Genomic DNA, 24,165 nt, shown 5'->3' with positions numbered 1-24,165 from the left:
AGACTCAAAATACACTGTACATGGGCACTGATGGATGCGATGTACGGTTCAGATGTCACTATATCTGTTGCCAATAAAAGGTGAAAGAGAGAAACGTGGGACCTTGGGAGGTTAGCTGTTGACCATAAACAGTGGTGCACTAACAGTATTGGTCAAATACATTTTTGGCAGTGAAAACATAATTAGACAGCACTAACATTTTTGAGCTGAGATAAGAAAATAACCTCACACATTGAAATTTCAACAGCCTTTAGGCCTAACGCTTGTTTTAACAAGATAAAACTTGATGTATCAAACAATTAAATGAAATGTACATATATAAACTCAAAAGGCACAAAAATAATATAAAAAATGTATAAGTTGCTGTTTACATGTGAATAAATTCTCTTCAATGTTGACTGCAGATGGCAGCATTGCTCAGTGAATGCAGAGACGAGATTCTTAAACTACGTTTGCAGGCTTGTGAATTCAGGGTGATTGGGACACTTTTTGCCATTGAGACGACAGGGGAAAAGTCTACCAATCAACCTGCATTCACTTCAAGTTAGATGTAAAAATGTCTTTACAGTGTGATTTTATGCTTGATTAATAAAGATGCTTCATTTAAATTAATTTGTAAAATAACATTTGGCTAGCCAATGATGACTATTTATTGAACTGCCATAACAAATAACAACACAATTTTAGTGATCCATCGTCAAAGGCATTATGATATTATTGTCAGAGATATTAGAGTAAAACACCTATGTCAGTTAATCCAAAAGGGATATGTGCAGAAGCCTATAGATTTTAGATTCTACACTAAAAATCAGAACCAACCTTAAAAAATCTATGTGCAGTTATTTATCTAATTCTTTGTCAGAATTTCATTTTATCCAAGTCTATTTCTTATTTTTAAGGATTTAACCAGAAATAAATCTTCAAGGTAGCTGCATGTTCTGCAGGATTCGTTTATTATTGTTATTATTATTATTATTATCAGTTATGTTAATGTTATAATTCCATGTTTTCTGTTAAAGATACATTTTCTAGTTCATTTTCAGGAGGATATATTATATAGTCTCTGTGAATTAATGTACTTTTCGTTTCGGTGAACCGGACAGTCTACGATTTTCCACCAGGAGGAAAAAAACAGAAGTCCATTTTTCATTACACTGTCCATGCGTTACACACATTACATGTAACTATGATTAATCATAGTCAATAACAATAACAATGTGTAGCCTACAAAGCACCTCCGCACGGCAATTACACAAATTGTTTAATTGTCACTGTATTTATCCATGTAAATAGACAGTAACATGAACACTGACACGTATGACTTCCCATTTTACAATTGTGAGTTTATAAATAACGGCAGCACATAGTTACATAGCGTATTCCAACACCGCCTCTAAATAAAACTTTATAGTGGTGTTTAGCTCGTGAATGAATCAGTGTTTTGAACGAATCTTTTAACTGAACGAATCGTTCTCTTACAGACTTCACGCTGGATCTAAAGGCTATGAAACATCAGTGTAAATGAATCTTTTGGTGAACTTATTCAAAAGATTCGAGTCACTGGGATGAATCAAAATCCCCACCAGTACATTTGAATCACATGTCTCTCACAGCCCGCTAGGATGATTGACATTAGATTCCTCCAATCAACGAGGTCGGTTCCAAACTGGGCGGGATTCTTAGTTGTGTCGTAACAAGCTAGGCTGCAACAACCCCCCAGTCTACACTCCTCCATACAAACACACACGAGCGCTGCCTTGTTTTGGTCTGTTACGGCTTCGCAAAAGAGAAAACTCAGCGACTTTTGGAGGAACTTATGCAGCTGTTCAAACGGACTCGGTACGTTTCCGTTGTAAATAACGGTCAGATGCACATTCTGCGCTCGTGCTTTGTTTAATTGCACTTTTGGGATTTTTTGCAGACAGCGCTTTGATCTCCGGGGTAAATGGGTTCGTCGTACGCTGCTGACTGCGCTTGTTTTGATAATGCATTCGGATCTCCGGACTGAAAAGGACACTGTTTTCTAATTTTCACTGTTTAGTATTTTTGTACATCATAAACTTGGTGCTTTCCGGTACTTGCAATATTCTTTGCGGATCCCTGATGGATTATTTAAACTTAGTTTTAACAATGTAATGCTGCTGAAGAAACTGTTATAATTGAAGCTTTTGTCGGTACGCACAAAAGTGACTTTTTGAGTTCTATTTTTCTATTTTTACTCAATGGAAAAAAATATATCTCAGCGTTCACATTTGGTGAAGAGTACATGCATAAGGCTTTGACTTTCAATCCTGCAATTTTTCCATAAATTATTTTTTATACCATGGCAAGTCCGACCACGGAGCAAGGATGTTTTTCGGATGTGAAAAAGGTGGGTTATTTAAGGAAACCCAAAAGCATGCACAAAAGGTTTTTTGTACTGAGGGCAGCGAGTGCCTCCGGACCGTCCCGACTGGAGTACTATGAAAACGAGAAGAAGTGGAGACACAAGTCTGGAGCACCGAAAAGATCCATTCCGCTGGAGAGCTGCTTTAACATCAACAAAAGAGCGGATTCTAAAAACAAACATCTCGTTGCGCTTTATGCCAAGGATGAGTACTTTGCCATCGCTGCTGACTGTGAGTTAGAGCAGGAGTCATGGTATCAAGCCCTCGTTGATCTTCATAACAGAGGTAAAGTCCACGAAACTGCCACGGGCCACGGAATTGGCGAGGATAATTACGGCGAAGCCACGCCGGGACCTGCCTTCAAAGAGGTTTGGCAGGTTATTTTGAAACCAAAGGGTCTGGGTCACATAAAGAACTTGATTGGGGTTTACAGATTATGCCTCACTAATAAAACTATCAGTTTTGTGAAACTCAATTCAGATGCGGCTGCAGTGGTCCTGCAGTTGATGAACATTAGAAGATGTGGTCACTCCGAAAATTTCTTTTTCATTGAAGTTGGGAGATCCGCTGTGACAGGGCCCGGGGAGTTTTGGATGCAAGTTGATGACTCAGTTGTAGCTCAGAACATGCATGAAACTATATTAGAAGCCATGAAAGCCATGAGTGAGGAGTTCAGACCACGCAGCAAAAGTCAGTCATCTTCCAACTGCTCAAACCCCATCTCAGTGCCTGTCAGGAGGCATCATCACAATAATCCTCCCCCCAGTCAGGTTGGCTTAGGCAGGCGCTCTCGGGCGGAGAGTGTGACAGCCACTTCTCCTGTAAGACCCGGCAAACACAGCCATTCATTCAGAGTGAGAGCGTCCAGTGATGGGGAGGGCACCATGTCCAGGCCGGCGTCCGTGGATGGGAGTCCAAGCAGCCCGAGCACAGCCCGCCCTCAATCGCAGCGACACAGGGGTGGATCCAGACTTCACCCTCCGCTCAATCACAGCAGATCAATCCCCACGCCCACCTCGCGGTGCTCCCCCTCAGCCATCAGCCCCGTCAGCCTGTCTTCTAGCAGCACCAGCGGCCATGGATCCACGTCTGACTGCCTCTTTCCACGCCGCTCTAGCGCCTCCATATCTGGATCGCCCAGCGATGGCGGATTCATTTCCTCTGATGAATACGGATCCAGCCCTTGCGACTTTCGAAGCTCCTTCCGTAGCGTGACTCCGGACTCGCTTGGCCACACTCCGCCTGCTAGGGAGGAGGAGATAAACAACTACATCTGCATGGCCAAGCCCGGTTCACTTCATGGCAGCGGGAGCCAATCGCAAAGCCAATCCAGAGGAACGCCATCGAGACTAGAGGAGCCCGAGTTGGAAAAATGTTTCCGGAAACGAACGCATTCTTCTGGTGCATCGCCGCCAACTCCGTGCCATCAAAAGACTCCCTCACAGTCATCTGCCGGATCGCTGGAGGAGTATACTGTAATGATGCCGGCATATCCACGAAGCCGCACTGCATCATCATCGTCGTCAACGTACAGGCACTCATTCATGCCGACACATTCATACCCAGAAGAAGGCATAGACGCGTCACAAGCAAAAGACCACAGTGGACCAGATCACAAAGATGACGGCTACATGCCCATGCTGCCAGGCGTTGCACCTGCGACCCCAACGGTGAAAAGTGGTGACTACATGCCCATGGGTCCAAAAAGTGTTTCTGCACCACAGCAAATTATCAACCCCCGGCAACACACGCATGTGGACTCCAATGGTTATATGATGATGTCACCAAGTGGCAGCTGCTCTCCAGATGGCACAACAAACTATGGCAAGATCTGGACTAATGGCATCAACCCTAAGCTCTCTGTAGAGAGCATGGAAGGTAAAGTGTCATCTTGTGGAGACTACATAAACATGTCCCCGGCTAGTTGTTCAACGACCAGTACACCTCCAGACTGCTTTTTCAACCCTGTAGAAGATCCTCCCAGGCCAATGTATGCTTACTTCTCTTTGCCCCGCTCCTTCAAGCACGCCAACAGGAAGCAGGACCAGAGCCCTCTTCGGATACCACTGGGCTCTAATCGATTGCCGTACGCAGAATCTTCCTCGTCTTCGACGAGCAGCGACAGCTTGGGTGGTCAAGGCAACTCCCAGCAGTCTGCTGTCAAACCCAAAAGGTCAGAGGGCAACAGTAGGCTGACACGACCAACACGGCTGTCATTGGATGCTATCAAAGCAAGTACTCTCCCACGAACACGTGAGAGTCCCTTCCCCGCAGAGCCCAAAAGTCCTGGAGAGTATGTCAACATTGAGTTCAATGACAAGCCGTTTTCAGCGAGCTTAGCGTCACTGTTCCCACCTGTGTTTTCTGTAAGTGATGCTGAGGCCCAATCAGACCTTTCATCATCTGAGTACATGAACATGCAGCCGGGGTCACAGGCCAGGCAGTTGTGCCCAGAAACTTCCTGTTCAGATTATGCCATTATCACCCCATCAAACTCTGCATCCTCCCCTCCGCTGCCCTGTGAGAGCATATGTGAACGTGACTACATCAGCATGCAGTTAGCATCCTGCACTAGCTTTCCTAACACACAAATGATGCTGAGGACCGAGGCCTTGCCAGATGCGGATGCCCCTCCTTGTTCTGTATCACCCAATCATGGCGTGACAGCGTTAAGCGGTGCCCCAGGAAGACAGGCTCTGATCGGTCCTTTGTCAGGTCTTGGTGCATTTACACGGGTTAACTCCACTTCCGGGTGGAACCAGGGGGCTAAAGTAATCCGGGCTGACCCACAGGGTCGACGACGACACAGTTCAGAGACTTTTGCCTCCACTACAACAAGAGGGTCAGTTGACACATCAGCCACCTGTCAGTCAGGTGATGTAAAACGCCACAGCTCCGCCTCCTTCGAGAATGTATGGTTAAGACCTGGCGAGGCCTCTGCTGCTTCTACTGCTCCTCCTGCATCTACAGTAAACAACGGAAGAAGGGAAACAACTTCAGGCCCAATTCCCACGTTAACAAACCATGGCCAGAACGGCCTGAACTACATCGATCTGGATCTAGTGCAGAATGGAGAGCAGCATGTTCCAGACTGGAATGCGTGTCAGTCTCGACCAGTGGAGCTGGGAGCCGTGGAAGGTATAGAAGAGCTCAGTGCCTACGCCAGCATAAACTTCCAGAAATCAGATGATACCAGAGGGAATCTCGCACACAGAGAAGGTAAGAAAAAGTGTTATCAAAGGAGTATCTGAGAATGTTGTGTTCTTTACAATTGGCAAATGTAAGCTATTCAATTCTTAGTATCTTTGTGTTATCATTCCTGTCTAGAACATTTAATAGGTAATATTCATATCATGTTATTATTTATAAAACAGCCCCCATTTATCTGTGCAGTTTGAGTCTTTGGTGGAAAATCCCTTTCTGAAATCTTAGGAGAGAGCTGAGGGGGGTTTAGATTCCCTCCCACTGATGACTGGGCCTCTCTTCAGGCTGATAAATAGACATATTTGTGAATGGAGGCAGAAAGGGTTAGCATGTCTACACTTGTTCCTGATGCGACAAAAGGAAAAAACAGAACATATATGCAATTGTGAGTCACTAAGCAGCTTATAGGTTGTTTTTTTCCTGAATGGAAGTTTACTTAGTGTGCGAGTCAACTCTTTATGTATGTCTTTGATATGAATCAAGCGCTGTGAGAAGTCTACAGAGCTGCCACTACTGTGCATTCTTCACTTTGCCCAAGGGTTTGTGTGTCATGCCTGGCTGACTCTGTATCGTCGTTATTTTAGTTTATTTACTTGCCCTCCAGTGAGTGTAGGGTTTTCCACCCTCTTGGCCTTCCTTTACTTCTCTCTTTTTTCCCAGAATGATGTGTGTGTGTAAATGATTGCATATCAGGTTGATGACAATGCTTTAATCAAAACTATTAAGGTAGTATTGATACTAACTGCATTAAAATACATTTGAAAATATATTTATAGACAACAATAACTCATATTTATATTCATATTCAATTATTGCTCATATTTATAGTCGCATTTATGTTCGTATAGAATTACTGAATAGACGTTGTTATTCTGTTTTTGTGTGTTCACTGATCTAAATGAATGTTAATTATAGTTATTTGCATGCACTGTCTTTGTTTTATCACTTCATAGCTTATGCTGTTTGCACAAAAAAAGAATACTATTGGTTAACTGAATAATTTCATTTTCTCACCCTTGTCGTTCCAAACCTTTTATGAATTTATTTATTTTTTAAATTGTGAAAGTGGAAATTCAAGATTTGAATTTGATAAATTATGACAGAATTATTATTTATGTCCGATTTTTAGTTTTTTTGCTCAACTGTGTAATGAATTTGCCCTAGTCTGTTCTAAGAAAGCAGTTGTTTTGATGGGGTGAGAAGAGTGCTTTGTGTGTGTGTGTTGTTCCATGTGCACAGGGGTGTGAGAGTGCACAGGGGCTTCAGTGTTGTTGTGTAACCAATTTATGTTTTTACTCTAGGAAGCCCTATGTGTCTATGTTGGTATTTTAGTAAAACCCCCTGTGTGTCTCTGGAGACTAGAGCTGTGATGATTTTAACACGGCTGCAATAAATGCAACATAGTGAACATCATCTGCAGGAAATAGAAACACCTCTTCTTACTGTATATGCTCTGAATGATTTTAGTCTAGAGCCCCGAATGTTTTTTGCCTGGAACTGCTCAGGACTTTAGTGGAAATGAGAAAGGAATTAAGTAAATGTTAGTTGTTTAAACTTAGTACAGTGCTGTGACTGTTTACCGTACTGGATGCTGACTGATAAAATTTGCTCTTGCTTTTCTCTCTCTTTTCTCTCTCTTTCCTCTTATACACTTATTATGCACATACACACACACACACACACCACTGGTAAACCCCCCCCCAAAAAAAGTACCATACCATAGGCATAGACTAAAAGTGCAGTACAGACTGGACAGTGCATTATTTTGGATTAAAAATGTCTAATTTCACTGAAATTTCATCGCACTGACTGGAGTATCTCCTGTTGAGAACACAGCTCATGTCACACAGCTCATACTGTATCTCTTCTAAAGCGAAACACGGTAGACACGCGATTGTGCAGCACAGAGCAGCTCACTCGCACTGTATGACGTGACCGATTAGTTGTCCAGTCGGTTTCTTTCACACTGCGCAAGTTTTCCGAGAATGCGGTTGTGTGAGTCCTGAAAATGTACAGGTGTGAGTTCGGTTATAGAATGAGGTTGTCACTCCTGTAAATCACTGGACTGTGTGTGTGAGCATAACCATATTAAGGACTCAAATACAGAAATGTCACAAATTTGTCACCTTTGTCACCCCTGGTGAGTTTGCATCTCTGAGAAAGGAGAGTTGAGATATTGGCATATTAAGAGGTGTGTAATGCCGCCTCCTCTTTAGCCCCTTAGAAATGCCCGTGTTTGGCAGGTTTTTTGTCTAAACCTACAGTTCCTAATTTCATCGGCACATGTGCTGCCCATGGCATGCTCCTGTGTGGTTCAGCGCCAGTGCCACCCATCTCTATGGTAACGCTGTTGCTGCACTGCTTTTTTCCCCGTGTCACAGTGGATTAAGGGGCCACAGGCTGAGACGTCGGGGGCTTCAGAAAGCCGCATTAGGATTGGGCAGTGGGGTGGGGCGGGGTGACAGAGTTCTTTGGTGGGTTTGGTCAGAGAGTGAGACGATTATAAGCCCAGCCCACCTCAGGCCACCGTGATGGGGGTCACCCTGCGGAGTGGCTTCTTGTCCTCTCTCTCTCTCTCTCTCTCTCATCCTTCTCGTTCCCTCTTGCTCCGTTTCAAACACGTTTTCCTTTTTGTTTTCCCTCCCTTTTTTTGCATCCTTTAAGAGATTTGAAATGCCATTGTGCAGCAGCCTGACGGGTTAGAGGCGGAGCTCTGGGATCATAATCAGATCAGAGAGAAATCATGGCTATTCAGGGTAGAACCAAAGCATCCGTTCAGGATGAAATCAGGGAGCTGTTTTGAGTTGAAATTAGGCTAATGTTTAGTTGTATTGTATTGTTCTATTGATGTATACTGAGTATGCATTACCTTTCAAAAGTATGGGGTCTCTGAATTTATTTTTTTATGTTTTTGAAGTATCTTATGCTCACAAAGGCTGCATTTATTTAATCAAAAATACATTAAAAGCAGCGTTTAAAATATCGTTACAATTTAAAATAACTGTTTTTTATTTTAATATATTATAAAGAATTTTGTAACAACATTTAAGTCTTTAAATTTTAATGCATGTTTGCTGAACAAAGTATGAATTTCTCTCCAAAAAGGAGAGAGAAATCTTACTGACTCAAGACTTTTGAACAGAACTCTAAACGCATTCATATGTAGCAGTCTGAATTTTTTTAACAGGAAAAAATTCCCAATATTCCAATTTCTTTAGTATGTTAACAGCCTATATTTTATTTATCTCATTTACATTCTTCAGAAAATGATTAGGCCTATTATTTTTCATTTTCTGAAGAATGGAAATTATATTTTCCTGCTTTATCCTCCACCAAAATCCTAATTCTGAATGCATAGAAAAGTAATTGCACATCTTCCCTCAATAAATTAAACATTTTGATCTGTCATTATTAAATGATGCAGTTATGCAGCACATCATGTACAGAAATGTCCTAGCCCCTAAGTATGAGCAATAGTAATAGTGCATTTTGCATTGTTAATGTTAACTATTAATTGAGTATTTATTTAAATTACAAATGATTATGGAAATCTCTATTTGACGCATTAGCAGCGATAGATCAGGCAGGAAGCAGGTTCATAAAAATGGCTGAACTAGAGATCACTGTCAAGGTCATCAGTAGTGGGATGAGGTTGGCAGGTCTAGTGCTTTGTTCTTTGATGAGATCCTTGGAATGCGTGTGAACGGGGAAATGAGAGGTGTGTGTGTGTGTGTGTGTGTGTGTGTGTGTGTGTGTGTGTGTGTGTGTGTGTAGCTCCAGGGTTGGAATGTAACAGCAGCTTTTGTGCCTGTTTTACAGAGCCGCTTGTTAAAGTCGACCCAGGCAGAGATATGGAGGGATGGAGAGGAAGTAAAGAGAGAGGTAGGAAGGGGCACACAGTAGAAGGAGAGGGAAATAAGGAGGGTTTAAGAGATTAACTGATCAAGGCCGTGTGTAAGAGGAACCAGAAATTCTCCAATCAGTGTTTCATGCAGGATGACCCATCTACATCCATACAGCATATAGGATTTGTTTTTCCTTTGAAGTGTTTTAAGGCAGCTGTAAAATGTTTGCTTAATAGGGATAACCTATTCCTTTAAGCCCTCAGAACATTTTAAAGTACTCATGTGCATTCATACAAATTGTGTTTTTAGTATCAAGGTAAAAAATTTGCAGATGCTCAGAGCACATAGGCCACCAGAAATGACAAATATCCAAGTAATGTGGAAGATTGTGCAAAGATTCCTCAGTTCTTTATCTGATATATTTGAAGGCTTTCCATTTTCATAGTGTTTTTGTCTTGCATCTCATCTACATTATAGATATATCATCTATATAGTACCTGACCAAAGTTTGGAAACATTACCATTTTTTATGTTTTTGAAAGAAGTCTCTTATGCTCACCATGGCTGTATTTATTTAATAAACACAAAAACAAAAATTTTTTAGAATTGTTTTCTGTTTTAATCAATTTAAAAATGTAGTTTTATTTCTGCAATGTGAAAGCTGAATTTTCAGCATCATTACTCCAGTCTTCAGTGTCACACGATTCTTCAGAAATCATTCTATTATGATGGTTTGCTAAAATAAATATTTCTTATTATTGTTATTATCATCAATGTTTATGATTAAAAAAACTGTAAGATAACTTTTTTGCTGCTTAGATTTTTTTGTGGAAACTGTGATACAATTCAAACATTTGTGGTAAGATTTTGAAAAAGAGAGTCAGAAATTAATACTTTTAATTCATCAAGGATTGATCAAAAGTGACAGGAAGCTTTTGTAACATTTTATGCATGTCTTCCCTATTTAATAAAGGCTTCTATAAATTTAATAAATGCAAATAAACAGTGTTCATTGAATTTATTCATCAAAGAATCCTGAAAAATGTATCATGGTTTCCACAAAAATACTGTTCTTACTATTATCAAAGTTGAAAAAAATGTCTTGAGTAGCAAATCATCATATTAGAATGATTTCCGAAGGATCATGTGACACTGAAGACTGGAGTAATGATGCTGAAAATACAAATTTACCATCACAGGAATAAATTACATTTTAAAATATATTCAAATAGAAAACAGTTACTTTAAATTGTAGTAGTATTTCACAATATACTGTTTTACTGTATTTTTTTAATTAAATGAATGCAGCCTTGATGAGCATGAGACTTCTTTTGAAAACATGAAATATATATATATATATATATATATATATATATATATATCCAAACTTTTGACAGGAAATTAGAATGTATTTTAATTAATTAATTAACGCAAAAAGGAAAATTCATGCTGTTCCAAACATGTATGACTTTCACAAAAGAAGATATTAAGAATATTTCTGCAGTTGTTTTCCATACATCAGCAGTGGACTGTGGCTGTCAAACTCCAAAAAGGACAAAATAAAATAAAAAAAACAGTGAAGAGTTTCTCTTGTTACAGTATATGGCTATATAGTTATATATCCAATTTGAAGTCATGTAATTGTTTTTGGGAAGAAAAAAACAGTTGCCATGATTTAAAAAAAAAAAATCTCTTAAATGTTATGTTCTCTTTTGCATAATGGTATTAGCTGTACAAAAGCAAGAGTTTTGAGAACTACATTTTCAGTAAATAAACGACTTAAAACTGCTTAACGTTTCTTCACACAAAGTTATCGTTTGGCTTCATAAGACTTGAAATTCACTCACAATAGTTTAATAATTTTATTGTATTGTGCATTTTTGCTCTTTTTTTTTTGGAGCTTGACAGCATCTGTCCTCAAACCAATTTCAATGTGCAGAAAAGAGCTTAGTGGACATTCTGCAGAATGTCTCCTGTATTCATCAGAAGAAAGTTGTACAAGTTTTGGTTCAGAAAATAATGACAGTTATCACTTTTGAGTCAACTATCTATTTATATTGAAGTGCAGACGTATAGAGATTATAACAGAAAGTACATTTCTAACATCTTGGCTTTGTAGATATGCTGATAAACTGAAGTGGAAGTAACAAAAAAAAAATCAGTTTCTATCTGGTGCTATGAAGTCAAATATGAGCTCTATCCAAGACGTGATTACTCGCATAAATGACTACTCTTCTCATTTATATAATTAATGTTGAATTCTGTGGTTATTGTATCATTTCCACATCAGAGCATTACTTTTTGCTTTATCCGCCAAAGATAGAACCACATGAACTCCCACGTCCCCTTTTGTTCTTCAAAGTAGTTCTAAGTTTGTCAGAAATCTCACACAGAGAACTCGCACTGCTAATGTGTTGCTACTATTTAGGGTTAGGGTCGGAACGGAAGGGAAGGATGTGGTGAGCTTGGCCAGGTATCAGAGTGTTCAAGCTCCCACCATGAGACTTGGCATCAAATGGGTGGACGTGAGCCATGGGTTTGTAGGGATTGATCCGTGCTGCTATTCCACCACTGCTTGACAGGCATTTGAACCAGACGGATGGATGAATGAGAGCAGAGTGTTTTGCATTGTCGGGCACTGGTTGGTGTCCCATAGTGCGGCCACCGGCTGGAAAGGTATGGACTTTTGGACGGGACATAGGGGTCTGTTTTTAAGAGATCGCAATGCCTGGACTGACAAGTCAGAAGTCTATTAATAGCTTTAATACAGAAGACTTTGTTCCTTGACAGCACTAGATGTGCCCATTCCTTAGATGCTGTCAAGATGTATACGTGTTAGGTTGGGAATTGTATCAACACTTAAATCCTGAAATAAAACTGGGGTGCGACGCACCAGTATTAAAGTTCTGTCAATACTGATATTTACATACACCACCGTTCAAAGGTTTGGGGCCAGTAAGATTTTTTTATAAAATAATTTAATACTTTTATTCTGCAAGAATGCATTAAATTGATCAAAAGTAACCGTTAAGACAATTTTACACAATATTTCCATTTCAAATAATAAGATGCACAAGTATTTTCAATATACATGTACATACATATATTACATTTTTTTGAACTTTTTTCAGAATTCATTGATGAATAAAAGGGTAAAAGGAATCACATTTGTATATAGTAATCTTTTTTAACAATATAAATCTTAACTATCACTTTTATTAATTTAACACATCCTTGCTGAATACAAGTATTAATTTCTTTCAAAAAAGAAAAAAATTACTGACCCTAAACTTTTAAACGGTAGTTTATATTGTTACAAAAGATTTCTATTTTACAGATAGATAGATAGATAGATAGATAGATCTAACAAATAAATGTTAATTTTGAGATTTGCTAAAGATTACAAAAGTGTTATCAAATTATTAGAGTTTTAAAAGATTTAGTGAGTGTTAGATGGACTGCAAATGTGATTTAAATGTCATATTAAGGGAAATAATCATGCATTAAAAAATTCATATGGTACTAAAATAAAAATAAAATTGATGCTTATGGTTGTTTATAGCATATTGTTTTTGCTGTTGTATTGACTACTGACATGTTGGTGTCATGACAACCCTAGTATGTGTTTCCATGTGTCTTACATATGTATGTTTAGTTCTGTTGAGCAAAAGTGCTGAGTCTTTGTTTGTATCTTTTAGTGTGTGTGTGTGTGTGTGTGTGTGTGTGTGTGTGTGTGTGTGTGTGTGTGTGTGTGTGTGTGTGTGTGTGTGTGTGTGTGTGTGTGTGTGTGTGTGTGTGTGTGTGTGTGTGTGTGTGTGTGTGTGTGTGTGTGTGTGTGTGTGTGTGTGTGTGTGTGTGTTTGAGAGAGAAGCGGTACTGTTCTTCCACTCCTCCCAGCTCTGTTGGTCTGGACGAGTTCCTCATGGCCCAGTTGGATCCATCAGCTTCATGTCCTTACTTCACCCCAGCCACACGCACGCCTTCTCTCCCTCTTTTTATTTCTCTCTCCGTCTCTCTCTCTGGTCAGGGTTGGGGCAAGGCCAATGCAAGAACAGAGAGTTCATAAAGATATGACAGGGAAAGACGTGTGTGAGTGAGAGCGTTGTTTTAGGTGATGTGCGATAATTACGACTCTGAATTATTCTTTACGATGTTATATTTGCTTTTAGAGGATAGCGGTAAATCTTTCTCCTCACAGTTCTCCCCACAACAACATAGTAGACGCCATCCAAATGAAGCTGTGGCAAAGTCACTGACTGACATTTGTTTTTGTTTGTGTTTGCATTATTGGCGGTAAATACGACCGTGGCGCGGAGCCGAAAGCCGTTCTGGGACATGTTTCACAGAGAGGCTTACGCACTGTGTGAGCGCTTACAGGTCGCCTTTGACAGTTTTGGATTTGTTGTGCAGTCTTTCTGTGTGTGTGTGTGTGTGTGTGTGTGTGTGTGTGTGTGTGTGTGTGTGTGTGTGTGTGTGTGTGCGCCCTTGTCGCTGAGGTCAGAGCGTCAGTGGAAAGTTTCTCCAGTGAGTCCGCTCAGGCATGCCTGCGCCTCAAGCAAGCCGCCTTTATTTTCTCTTTTCTCTCTTTTTTCGCCCCCTTTTTCTGTGTAATAGTTAGCGTTGCGAGCTCCAGCTCTTTGTTGTCAGATGCCTTTTGTTTAAAGGTACATCACGTGTAAGTGAGTCATGCTGCTCTTGCTTATCAGGGACACTGAGTTTCGACATTGAGAGCCGACTCTTGTCAGGTGAAGTTCACACCTCTTGTACATTTTGGTCTTTTTATTCTGTCGCTGTCTATCATGAGACTTCTATATCTGTCTTCACCAAAAATAAACTTTAAATTAACCAAGTCTTTCCTCATCATTTGCTTTCCATGTGATTTTCAATATTCATGTACCATGGTACTTCCATATTTATCTATGGAAGTATATGTGAACTCCACATAACTTAATTTCTTCAATTAGTTTATTTACTTAAAAATTTTAAGGCAATGGATTTCCTCACTTTTTTTATGTTGTCAACTCATCAATTTGTTAGCATTAGGGATGTGCGAGACTAGTCGACTAAACGATAATGCTGCTGCTAGTCGACATTGGAAATATTAATCATTTACTTTTTTTGCATACATATTTATATATTATTACTGTATTCTAATACCATTGTATTTATATGATCCATCACCCTGATGCAAGTACTTTAGTATTTTCATGTTTTTCGGACATGGTGGTAACATGGTAATAGTGTCTGTGAAGTACCTTGGATACCATGTCCAGAAAATCTTTAATTTCCCATGGTATTTTTGTGAAGGTCATAAGTCATATCGTTTCTCTCCCTTTCTATCAAGACATGTTACCGCTTTTAAGGTGTGAGCGAACATGAGAGAGCCTTTGTGAGCTGTGTGAAGTAGGTCTCCATAAGCCTCCCCTGATAAGTTCTTTGAAGATCGGCAGTTTCTCACGTTCAGAGGAATGTGAGGAGTCAGAGACGACGAAGAGGAGCAGCAGCAACTTTCACCTCACGTCTGTATCAAAAGAGGCCAGCGGCCGACGGCCATCTTGGGCAGAGAAAATCTGCTTTGAGTCTTGCAGTTTACAGCTCCTAGGATGAGTGCAGCGGCGAGGGGAGGGGAAACCGAGTGTGTGTGTGTGTGTGTGTGTGTGTGTGTGTGTGTGTGTCTCAACTTGCTGAAGTAGGCAAAACATCTGGTGTGTGTGTGGGAGATGGAAGTTTTTCCTTTGCTAAAGGGAATGGTATTTGGCACACGCTGTCTCTTCCACATCACACACACAGAGCTGATACAGCCACTTTGTTTTTCTCTGGCCCCCAAAACGGGCCGCACCATTGTGTTCGCTTGTCACAAACACCAACATTTCATCCTCATTCTGTATCGGGATGTTTTGAACCTTCGATTAATTTCACATTTTATCCGTTTTTTCCTTCAACTGCGGCTGAATTCTGCATTGGTGTGTTATTTCGGGGTGTGTTGTGGAAACCTCTGATGTGGCTGTGTGTGTGGTTTCTCCCCCTGCGCTGTGAGAACGCAAAGTTCTCCGGTCGTGAGGTAGTCAGGAAGTTCCTAGTCATCGTTTTGTTTAGGGATGTGCGCCAAGACTGATTTCATTAATGTTTAAATTGCCTCTATTATACTTTTTCAGATGTTACCTTTCATGAAGCGTGTAATATAGCTGTTTGTGAATATAAAGGGCTGCAATGTTTTAAAGATCTAAGTGCATGACAAATAAAAGTTATTGTCTCCCAAAATAAAGAACCAATTCTGAACTGCTGAAACGAGCTTTCAGCAATTCCAACCTTCCAATTTTGTTACCTACGTCATAATGTAAAAAATTTGCATAATGCCCACCTATGGTCTTCATTGGCTGCCCTGCGAACGACGTCTACTTTGACCCACCATCGAACACTGTAGTTGTAGCAGAGACTGGAAGAGTTTGGTTCGTGTTGCCAACGTGCAGAGAAAACAACGTTTTCAAGCAGAGCTGAAATTCAGATATGTTAATCTGTAAGCGGTAGACCAATCACAACAGGGTCGTCTGACCAATCAGAGCAGAGTAGGCTCTCGGAAAGGAAGGGTTCAGAGAGACTGAATCTTCAAATAAACCGTTTTCAGACTCTTAGAGAAATGTGGTGATGTCCAATGTATATTATGAGAAAATGTAAGTGTTTTCTGGTCTTGGATCCATGTTAACCTATTGTTGGAGACCTCCAAAACAAAATTAGGAACCTTTAAAATAGCATAATAGGGGCAATTTAAATGGAAATTTTGAAATCGACTACTCTAACCCCCAGAGGAAAGTCAAAAAAGCAATTTGTTTGAAATTCCTTAATCAATTAATCAAACCCCAATGAATGCCGGTGAAAACTATATGCAGTGTGCCTGCTTTGCATTATGATCATTGTACATTAAACTTAAGCATCCACTTAATCAACATGAACTAATATAGACATATTTATTAAAAAAACAACTGAATCAATAGGCAGTGCAGGACCAATAGTTACAAATTCAATAGCCTATTATAAACAGAATTTCTCAAATATAAGCAAGTATGTCCTTTGAATGGATATTTCTCTGAGCTGCGATAGGCATGGAGAAAACTAGCACTTGCAAAGTCTTAAATAAAATGAAATTATTTTACTTTCCGCTCCAGAAATACAATAAAATGTTAATTTAAACTATAATATTAACTTGACACTAATTTGAATGTAGTTTTTGTACAAATTTAAAGCAAAACGTAAATGTGCACAAAAGATTTCATTTACTAGTATTTTCAATGTCGACTAGCCAGCAGCGTTATCATTTCGTCAACTAGTTGATGCACATGCACATCCCTTGTTTTGTGTCTGTACGAGTGTAAGTTTGATTGTGTTCAGTAAGCGTATCTCACTTCAGAAGTCTAGGATTGAATTCATCAAGAGCCCGTGGTCTGTGTGTGTGTGTGTGTGTGTTGGCATCAGCGCTGAATGTTCTCTCTCAGCGAATACGACCTGTGTACTGACGTCAGTCAGCACACACTGCGGCACACATCTGTAACCATATCCCTCGCAGCGCGTGGGGATGGATGTGTGTGGAAGTTTCAGTGGGCTAAAAATGTCCCCACTCTCCCGGGTCCTGGCACAGCATGCTTGTGCGTGTATGTGTGTGTGTGTTACACGGCTGAATGACGTTAGTTCATTGAGCTGATGGTAGATGAGCACCACCCCTCACTCGCGGCCTTATAAGGCTCTCTGCAGAGTAAAGCTCCAAATCCCACCTCTGCAGACGCTGTATGAGTGTGCAGATAACTGTACTGAGAGTGTGTGACGTTACAATACGCCGTAATGCTGGCTTCTATTACATGTGCTTATTTTAACACATGCATGTGATGCATGTAATATGTTTATGCATGTAAAAGGATAAAAGAGGCACAAATACCCTTTGGGAAAGTCAAGCTGTCGATTGTCGATTACAATCAATATTGTAAGGAGACTAGGATAGTCCCACAGGGTATATGGATGAAGTATGTGAGATGTTGAAGGTAAAGTGTGAGATCCTAATGTTATTGCAGTCTGTTTTAGTCGCCCAGTTGGGCTGGACTTAATAACATCAGCTCAACTAATGGCGAGGGACTACAGTACCTCGTAATTTTTGGAATTCTGTAAGGTATTTTAAGGTATTTCCCAGGCCTTGCAAAGGTACTTTAATAATCTTACATTGTCAATTTCTATAGCATCCACAAATGTTATAACTATTCCAAATTCTGAAATATTTCATTGGCATGATATCGGTCTTTGAGCTCTTCTGTTGAGCCACATTAAAATCTTGAGACTCTTTTCTTCAGCGTCACATGATCCTTCTGAAATGATTCTAGTAAGCTGATTTGCTGCTCAAGGAATGTTTCTTATTATTATCAATGATGAAAATGTGCGTTGCTTAATATTTTTGTGGAAACTGATACGTATTTGTTCTCAAGGATTCTCTGATGAATCTCAATAGAATAGCATTTATTTGAAATGGAAATCTTTTGTAATATTATAACTATCTTTGCTGTCGCTGAATAAGAGGATTAATTCCTTTACTGACCCCAAACCTTTGAACAGTAGTGCAGTGCATTTTCAATTTTACTTTTCAGTACTAATAAAGAATATATCAGTTGTGTAATTGAGATGTATGCATATTGTAGTGCACTAATTCCAGGAATAGAATTCTAGAATCTGATTTCTGGAAATGCAGAACACTACCAGTAGCTCCTTCCCCTCATTCCGGGATGCTGTGACTTCCGGGAGCGGCATTTTTGAGTGGCACTCCCTCTCTTCTTCTTTTTTTTTTTTTTTCCCACGCTACGTGTTTGCACAGTCCGGCAGCTTATAATTTCACCCTCTGCAATTTTCTCCATCTCTCTGGTTTTCTAAGTAAAGAGGAAAGAGGCCCTAAAAATGGCCGCACTATAAAAGCGCTTGACGTCGGGTTTGCTGCGGAGATGTGAGGGGGCTTTCATGTTCTCAGCGTTACGCTATTAGACCCGCGGCTCTCTGCTCCACTGCTGCACAGCTGTATTTATAGCTGAGGTTTGTCTCAAGCCACTGCCTCTTCAGCTGTGAGCTCAAGCCTGGTCCTTCCCATAGATTTAAACTGGGGCCTAATCATAACCGTGAGCTCGTTCACAGGGCCCAGTGGCATGCCTTCTGTGTACAGTTGAAATAAGTAATGGAAAAGGATCACAATTGGTTTTAGAGGTTAAGTGATGAATCTGTATTTGTTTTGAGTGTATATAGCAAGTCGTTCCATGTCGTAATGGATAGTGCTCTTTCATGTATGACATCATGATGACTGTGTCCAAAGCAACAACAGCTTCAGGTAAAAGGTCTGGGAACAAAATCAGACCAGTCTAAACAAATAAGCTCACTCCGATACAGGAGTGGCTGTGTATTCCAGGGCAGAACTGTGTCAGAATAATGTCGGCTGGATGGAAAGAGGGCAGCGGTTTGTCAAGGAATACGTACACGGATACAAACACTTGCAAACTTAGTAAAAGAGAACGTCAAAATTGACCTTATTTAATTTCTTAAAGAGATAGTACATGTCGAAATTAAAATTCTGTCATCATTTACCCTCATGTTGTTCCAAATGTACTTCTCTAGCCTGGTTTCCAGAAAACGGGAACGTTTTCCCTTACAGTTTTGGGAAATATTCCTTTTTCGAATTGCCCGTGTTTCCATTGGGCGTATTTTCAATTCACAATTTCAATTTGCATAATTAGAAGGGTAATGGAAACGCAGCTTCTGTCTTTATTATGCGGTGTGTGATTTTACATAAGCAATTTACTGATCGTTCTTTTCCATTTTTTTTTATGCCGTTGCAAAGATCAGGGGCCGGAGCATTTGAAGGTGCAAAGTCTCATCAAGGTAGTCCATACAACTTGTGCTTCATGAACAAATATTTCTTTTTGAGTTGGATCATTTGAATGAATCAGTGGAAAAAAATGGAATTCAAGAACCAAATCAGTTCTATTTGTCAACCGAATCATTCAATCACTGACTTGGTCTGTTCCTAACTCAAAGCTATCATATGGCTTCAGAAGACTTAAGAAATGTAACACACAAGTTGTATGGACTACTTTTTTTATACTTGTATGCTGTTTTACGTAGTCCCCATTCATTGTAAAGTGAACGATTTCATTATTCAAAAAACTCTGTGTTAACATGCAGTCTCAAATTTCAGTGACATTTCACAGACAAAAACGATCCATTATCAATAGTGTATCGCAATGTATGAAGCACGGCTCGCACAGAAGTCACTTTCAAACCAAACAGCTTTCTGTTTGAAAACCAGCGAAATCTGCATAGATAGAACACCCAGTTATGCAGATTCCTATTGGAATGGCTGGATTTTGCCTGTGATATGTTGCAGAGCAACTGTAAATGGCTACAGATTTACTCAGAAATAAATAATACCGGTTAAAAACAACATGAGGATGAGTAATTTTTTTTTTTTTTTATATATATCCAGTTTCTCATCACATTATAGAAATACAATAGCGTGGCTTTGCATGTTGACTTTAAACCCCGTATCTGAAATCATGACCAGTCATAAGCTCAGCATTACGGCACATATGAGTGACGTCTTAATGCCGTCGCCATTTTTTTCGGAAGTGATCGTGAACGGGTGTGTGTGTGTGTGTGTGGTGTGTGTGTGTGTGTGTGTGTGTGTGCGTGTCTACATTCTGATCTTTTAATCACAGTCAGTGAGAGTGTTATATAATAAAAACAGCTTGTAGTTGTTTGTGTGTGTCTGAGTGGATTAGAAAGAACAGTGCGAGTGAACAGGGCAGGAGTCGGGAACGCCACTTTCGGATGAGGCTCACAAACGCTTGTTGAATGGATAAAGAGAGACAAACAGAAAGAGAGTGGATTCTCCTCTCTCTCTCTCTCTCTCTCTCTCTCTCTCTCTCTCTCTCTCTCTCTCTCTCTCTCTCTCTCTCTCTCTCTCTCTCTCTCTCTCTCTCTCTCTCTCTCTCTCTCTCTCTCTCTCTCTCTCTCTCTCTCTCCCCCTCTCTCTCTCTCTCTCTCTCTCTCTCTCTCTCTCTCTCTCTCTCTCTCTGCCGAGCAATGATGTCATAAAGCTTTTGGCTCCTCTCTGGCTGTTCAAATCTGTGTTGAACGTTTCCAGGGAAACAATGATGCTTGTTTATCAACCGTTGGCAAGGTCAGTTACTCCTCAGGCTGAAGGAAGGATCCAAGAAAGAGTGTTTTGAAATAAACGAAGAAAATGAGGATTTGCTTGTTTTGGTGAACGAGAAGGCGCTACTGTCAAATGTGTTCAGGAAAAAAAAGCAGATTAACTGTGTTTCTACTGTAAATAGCGCTCTTAGGTTTTGTTTTGTGTTGTCCGTGGCTGTTTGATCATCTTGCTAATGTTCTTTTCCCCTTTTTTTCCACCAGAATGAAGAGTAGAAAGCCACCGCTTCTTCAAGCACCAAGACTCAAAATCTCTCTCTCCCGTTCACCACAAGCCGGACCTCAGAAAACTGGACCTCAATAAACTCAGTAACCTCATTTTCCAGGACCACATTATCACCCAAACCCATATGGACAAAACAGATCTCATAACATCACGTATCCGGACCTCACAAATGCTGGATTCCACTTACCATAAATCTCCCAGAACCGGGCTTTCACTGTGCGCACCTTTTTTGACATTACCAGACGTTACTGTTCAACTGTTACATACTCGGTACAAATCGATTTCTACCATGATCAAACATGGTAAAATGGCACCTTTTTGGGGTGAAGGGCAATGCTACTTCAGTAGTAGAGGTAGTAGTCTCTAAAACAATGTTACATTAATAATATTTCTGTAAATGATGGTACAAATGTTTTTGGTACAGGGATGCTTTACAAAGCAGCCATATTGTGTTGGGTTTGCAACAGTGTTGATTGTACCCGTTTCCTTCAGTACTGCCAGACATTTCCATTACAGATGAGATTACATGTTGCAATCCAGCTCTCAATTAGACACTTTTATACACCCAGTATGGACGACCTCAAACAGCCAGACTTGACCTCAGGACTTTACGAAAGAGTTTACACACACACTGTGTTTCAGCACTGTGAGCCATGACTGACCTCATGCTGCCAAACACACACTGTGATGTCTGTCAAACCCTGGTTTCATTTCATACCTGCTCACATTACATCCTGTTTAATTGTAATAATAAGCATGTAACTTATCTGGAGTTTATACTGGCCTCCAAACAGAACTCCACCCCATTTTTTTTATTTTTTTTAAACCTTATTATTATTTTATTTTATTTTTATGCAATTTTTTATCAGTTGGAGTATGTCTTGTATAGAATATATATTAACTTCTAAACAAAACTCAATCCTAAAAGATTTTGGTACTATTCTATTTTTTTTTTTTTTTCGAAAACAATTTTTTAATCTTTTGTTTTTTTGTTTTCATGCTAATTTAATTAGAGAATATCTCATATAGAGTATATGTCGGCTTCCAAACAAAATTCCACCCAAAAAAAGTCCTTTTGGTACTATTTATATATATATATTTTTATACACACGGGTTTGGTTACCATAGATTGAATTTTCCATTACTACCTGATTTGGCAACTGACAATTCAGTTGAGATTTTGTGAATGATGTCGGGCGAACATTTTTAAATATGACGCTAACATCACAAGTGAATAAGAGGCCTTACAGCCCTGGTTGGGCTAAATAAACAGCTTACTCATGCTGTAACTAATGTTTCTGATCAAATTGTACCGATAGTTGGTCAAACTGAACAAAGACTTGCACAAGAATGTGTCGTAAAGTTTCCGTAAACGTCTAATCCTTTAAGTGCAAGTGGTTTTTACAGTCAGGCAGCAGTACTTATTTTTATTTTTTTCATTTTTAGCATCCTGCTGTTAAGCCTTGGAAGCCAGTCAGAGTTGCTTGCAACTTTTTTTTTTTTTTTTTTCAGTTGAATCTTTTATTTCGTATGGTTTATTTTTGGTTATAAATAATATGCTGTGGCGATGGTAAAGTCACAGTAGCAGGTTTAACAAAGAACAAAACTCAAAATGTCTGTCATGTTTGCTGCTGAAATTAAACAAACAATGAACAATCTGTAAATTATTGAATATATAGAAATGTTGTTCTTGGTTCTCTTTTAAGAGTGAAAGTATTTAACATTTCATGGTTGGTGTTTCATTATAATTTTTGTTTTCCTTAAGAATCTCGACACGCGTTTTTAAAAATGTGTCTACTGTTTTTAAGTTTCTTTTTGTTGGGAATATTTGCTTTTATAGTAAAATGTATAATCCAATCTTTTTGAGAGAATGGTACAATTCTATAGTTTTCTTAATTTTTAAAAGATGGTTAATGTAACACGCACATCAGGGACTTCCCCCTCATCCTCCCACCAACCCTGAATTGAATCACTTTTGGGAACCTGTTACACTTGTTACACGGTTCCCTGAGCTCTGATTGGCTGTGACAGTGATGTTCCTGTAATCTGATAGGCCGTTCTAAAGGTTGCCTGTCATTCGATAGGTTGCAGTTGTCGATTTAGCACCCTGCGGTTGTGTTGCGATACAGAGTGTGGGGCTTCACTCTTCCCACCATTATGTGGCCAAACCTTCGACATCTCAAACAAACTTGTTCTTCTTTGTAAATAATGAATTGTATAAAAGAAAACCGATGATTGGTGGATATTAGACTGAACAGGGATGTTTGGTTTTATGGATGCTCAAAGCAAGCAGATGATTGGTCACCTTTAATGAATGAATTGAAACATGTAAACAGTATGAGTGTATGTACAGATGAATGCACATGTAAACAGAAGTTTGTTTTAAATGAATGAAATGAGCGGCAGTAAGGAGAGGGCTGTATATACCCCTCCCCCTATTTAGAAGAATGGTATCTTCTGGAACCTTGACGTGTAATAAAGTAGAAGCGCTTATCTTTTCTGAACTTCTTGTTTCCTGTGCTCTTTATGACTGTCTTTTGAGCTTTGTGTTTCCCTGATGCCATACAAGTCGAGAGGCTATACCGCGAATAAGGCTGATGTTAAAAAACAGCATGCAGTGGAGTGCCTGCAACCCCTCCCATGATAATCAGATTCATGATATAGTGCGGCTTTGAGTGCCTTATAACTTTAGTATTTTAATTCTTTTTTGGTGTTCGAGTCATTTTGACCTGGAGAGGATTTTCTTTTTCCAAAAAATGTTAATGTTATCGCATTGGACTGAAAACGTACTGACTTGCTCAAACGTGGTGTAACTACTTCACAAAATTTGGGGGATCATTTTTGTACTTTGTTGGGGGTTATTTGTCCCACCTTGTGGTGTTCCTGGTCAAAAAATACTGGCCTACAAAACCCTATCTTATAAATCTCCCATTATGCTATATTATCACCAAATATTGGATTCAATCTTTTTGTCAAGTTGTTTTCTTTCAATTAGGAAAAGTTTTGAGGCCTGATTATAGGCCTCATTGATCTGAACTTATACTGGTCAAAAATGACCATCCACTAAAAATGAATGGCGGAGATCGAAAATAAGAGAAAAATTAAGTGTTCAGGAACACGTTCATCATGTTCATATATGTGCATGTGTGCTTGCAAAGATAAAGCCCTTGTACTTAACTCTTTCTTCCAACTGTTTACCAGGGACGTACGCATACTCGAATGAAGAGCGTGTTTTAGCACAGCTGGAGTATGAAACCGAGCCATTGGGATCTAG

The 24,165-nt window shown here is 39.7% G+C and overlaps 1 protein-coding gene across 2 annotated transcripts; it reads left to right on the top strand.

Annotated features, from left to right (window-relative positions):
* Nucleotides 1-1,588: 1,588 nt before the first annotated feature.
* irs1 (insulin receptor substrate 1) lies at nucleotides 1,589-23,395 on the top strand. 2 transcript variants are annotated; one of them, XM_082179107.1, is made up of 3 exons: nucleotides 1,589-5,606; nucleotides 9,411-9,473; nucleotides 20,870-23,395. In XM_082179107.1, the coding sequence occupies exons 1-3, from the start codon at nucleotides 2,324-2,326 to the stop codon at nucleotides 20,872-20,874; spliced, it is 3,351 nt and encodes a 1,116-aa protein (XP_082035233.1). In that variant the 5' UTR covers nucleotides 1,589-2,323; the 3' UTR covers nucleotides 20,875-23,395. The 2 variants fall into 2 exon arrangements, with proteins under 2 accessions (XP_082035233.1, XP_082035234.1); XM_082179108.1 differs by lacking the exon at nucleotides 9,411-9,473 and having other exon boundaries at nucleotides 1,592-5,606.
* Nucleotides 23,396-24,165: the final 770 nt, after the last annotated feature.

Source organism: Leuciscus leuciscus (assembly GCF_965113295.1).
Source record: "Leuciscus leuciscus genome assembly, chromosome: 9".
Classification (NCBI taxonomy): domain Eukaryota; kingdom Metazoa; phylum Chordata; class Actinopteri; order Cypriniformes; family Leuciscidae; genus Leuciscus; species Leuciscus leuciscus.
Note: the sequence above shows the minus strand (reverse complement) of the source record. Positions and strands in the feature narration are given on the sequence as shown.

Excerpts from the sequence above, each read along its gene's own strand:
- irs1 (XM_082179107.1), top strand. The coding sequence starts at position 2,324 with ATGGCAAGTCCGACCACGGAGCAAGGATGTTTTTCGGATGTGAAAAAG. Across the intron at positions 5,607-9,410 it reads GAATCTCGCACACAGAGAAG|AGCCGCTTGTTAAAGTCGAC; the intron begins GTAAGAAAAAGT and ends CCTGTTTTACAG.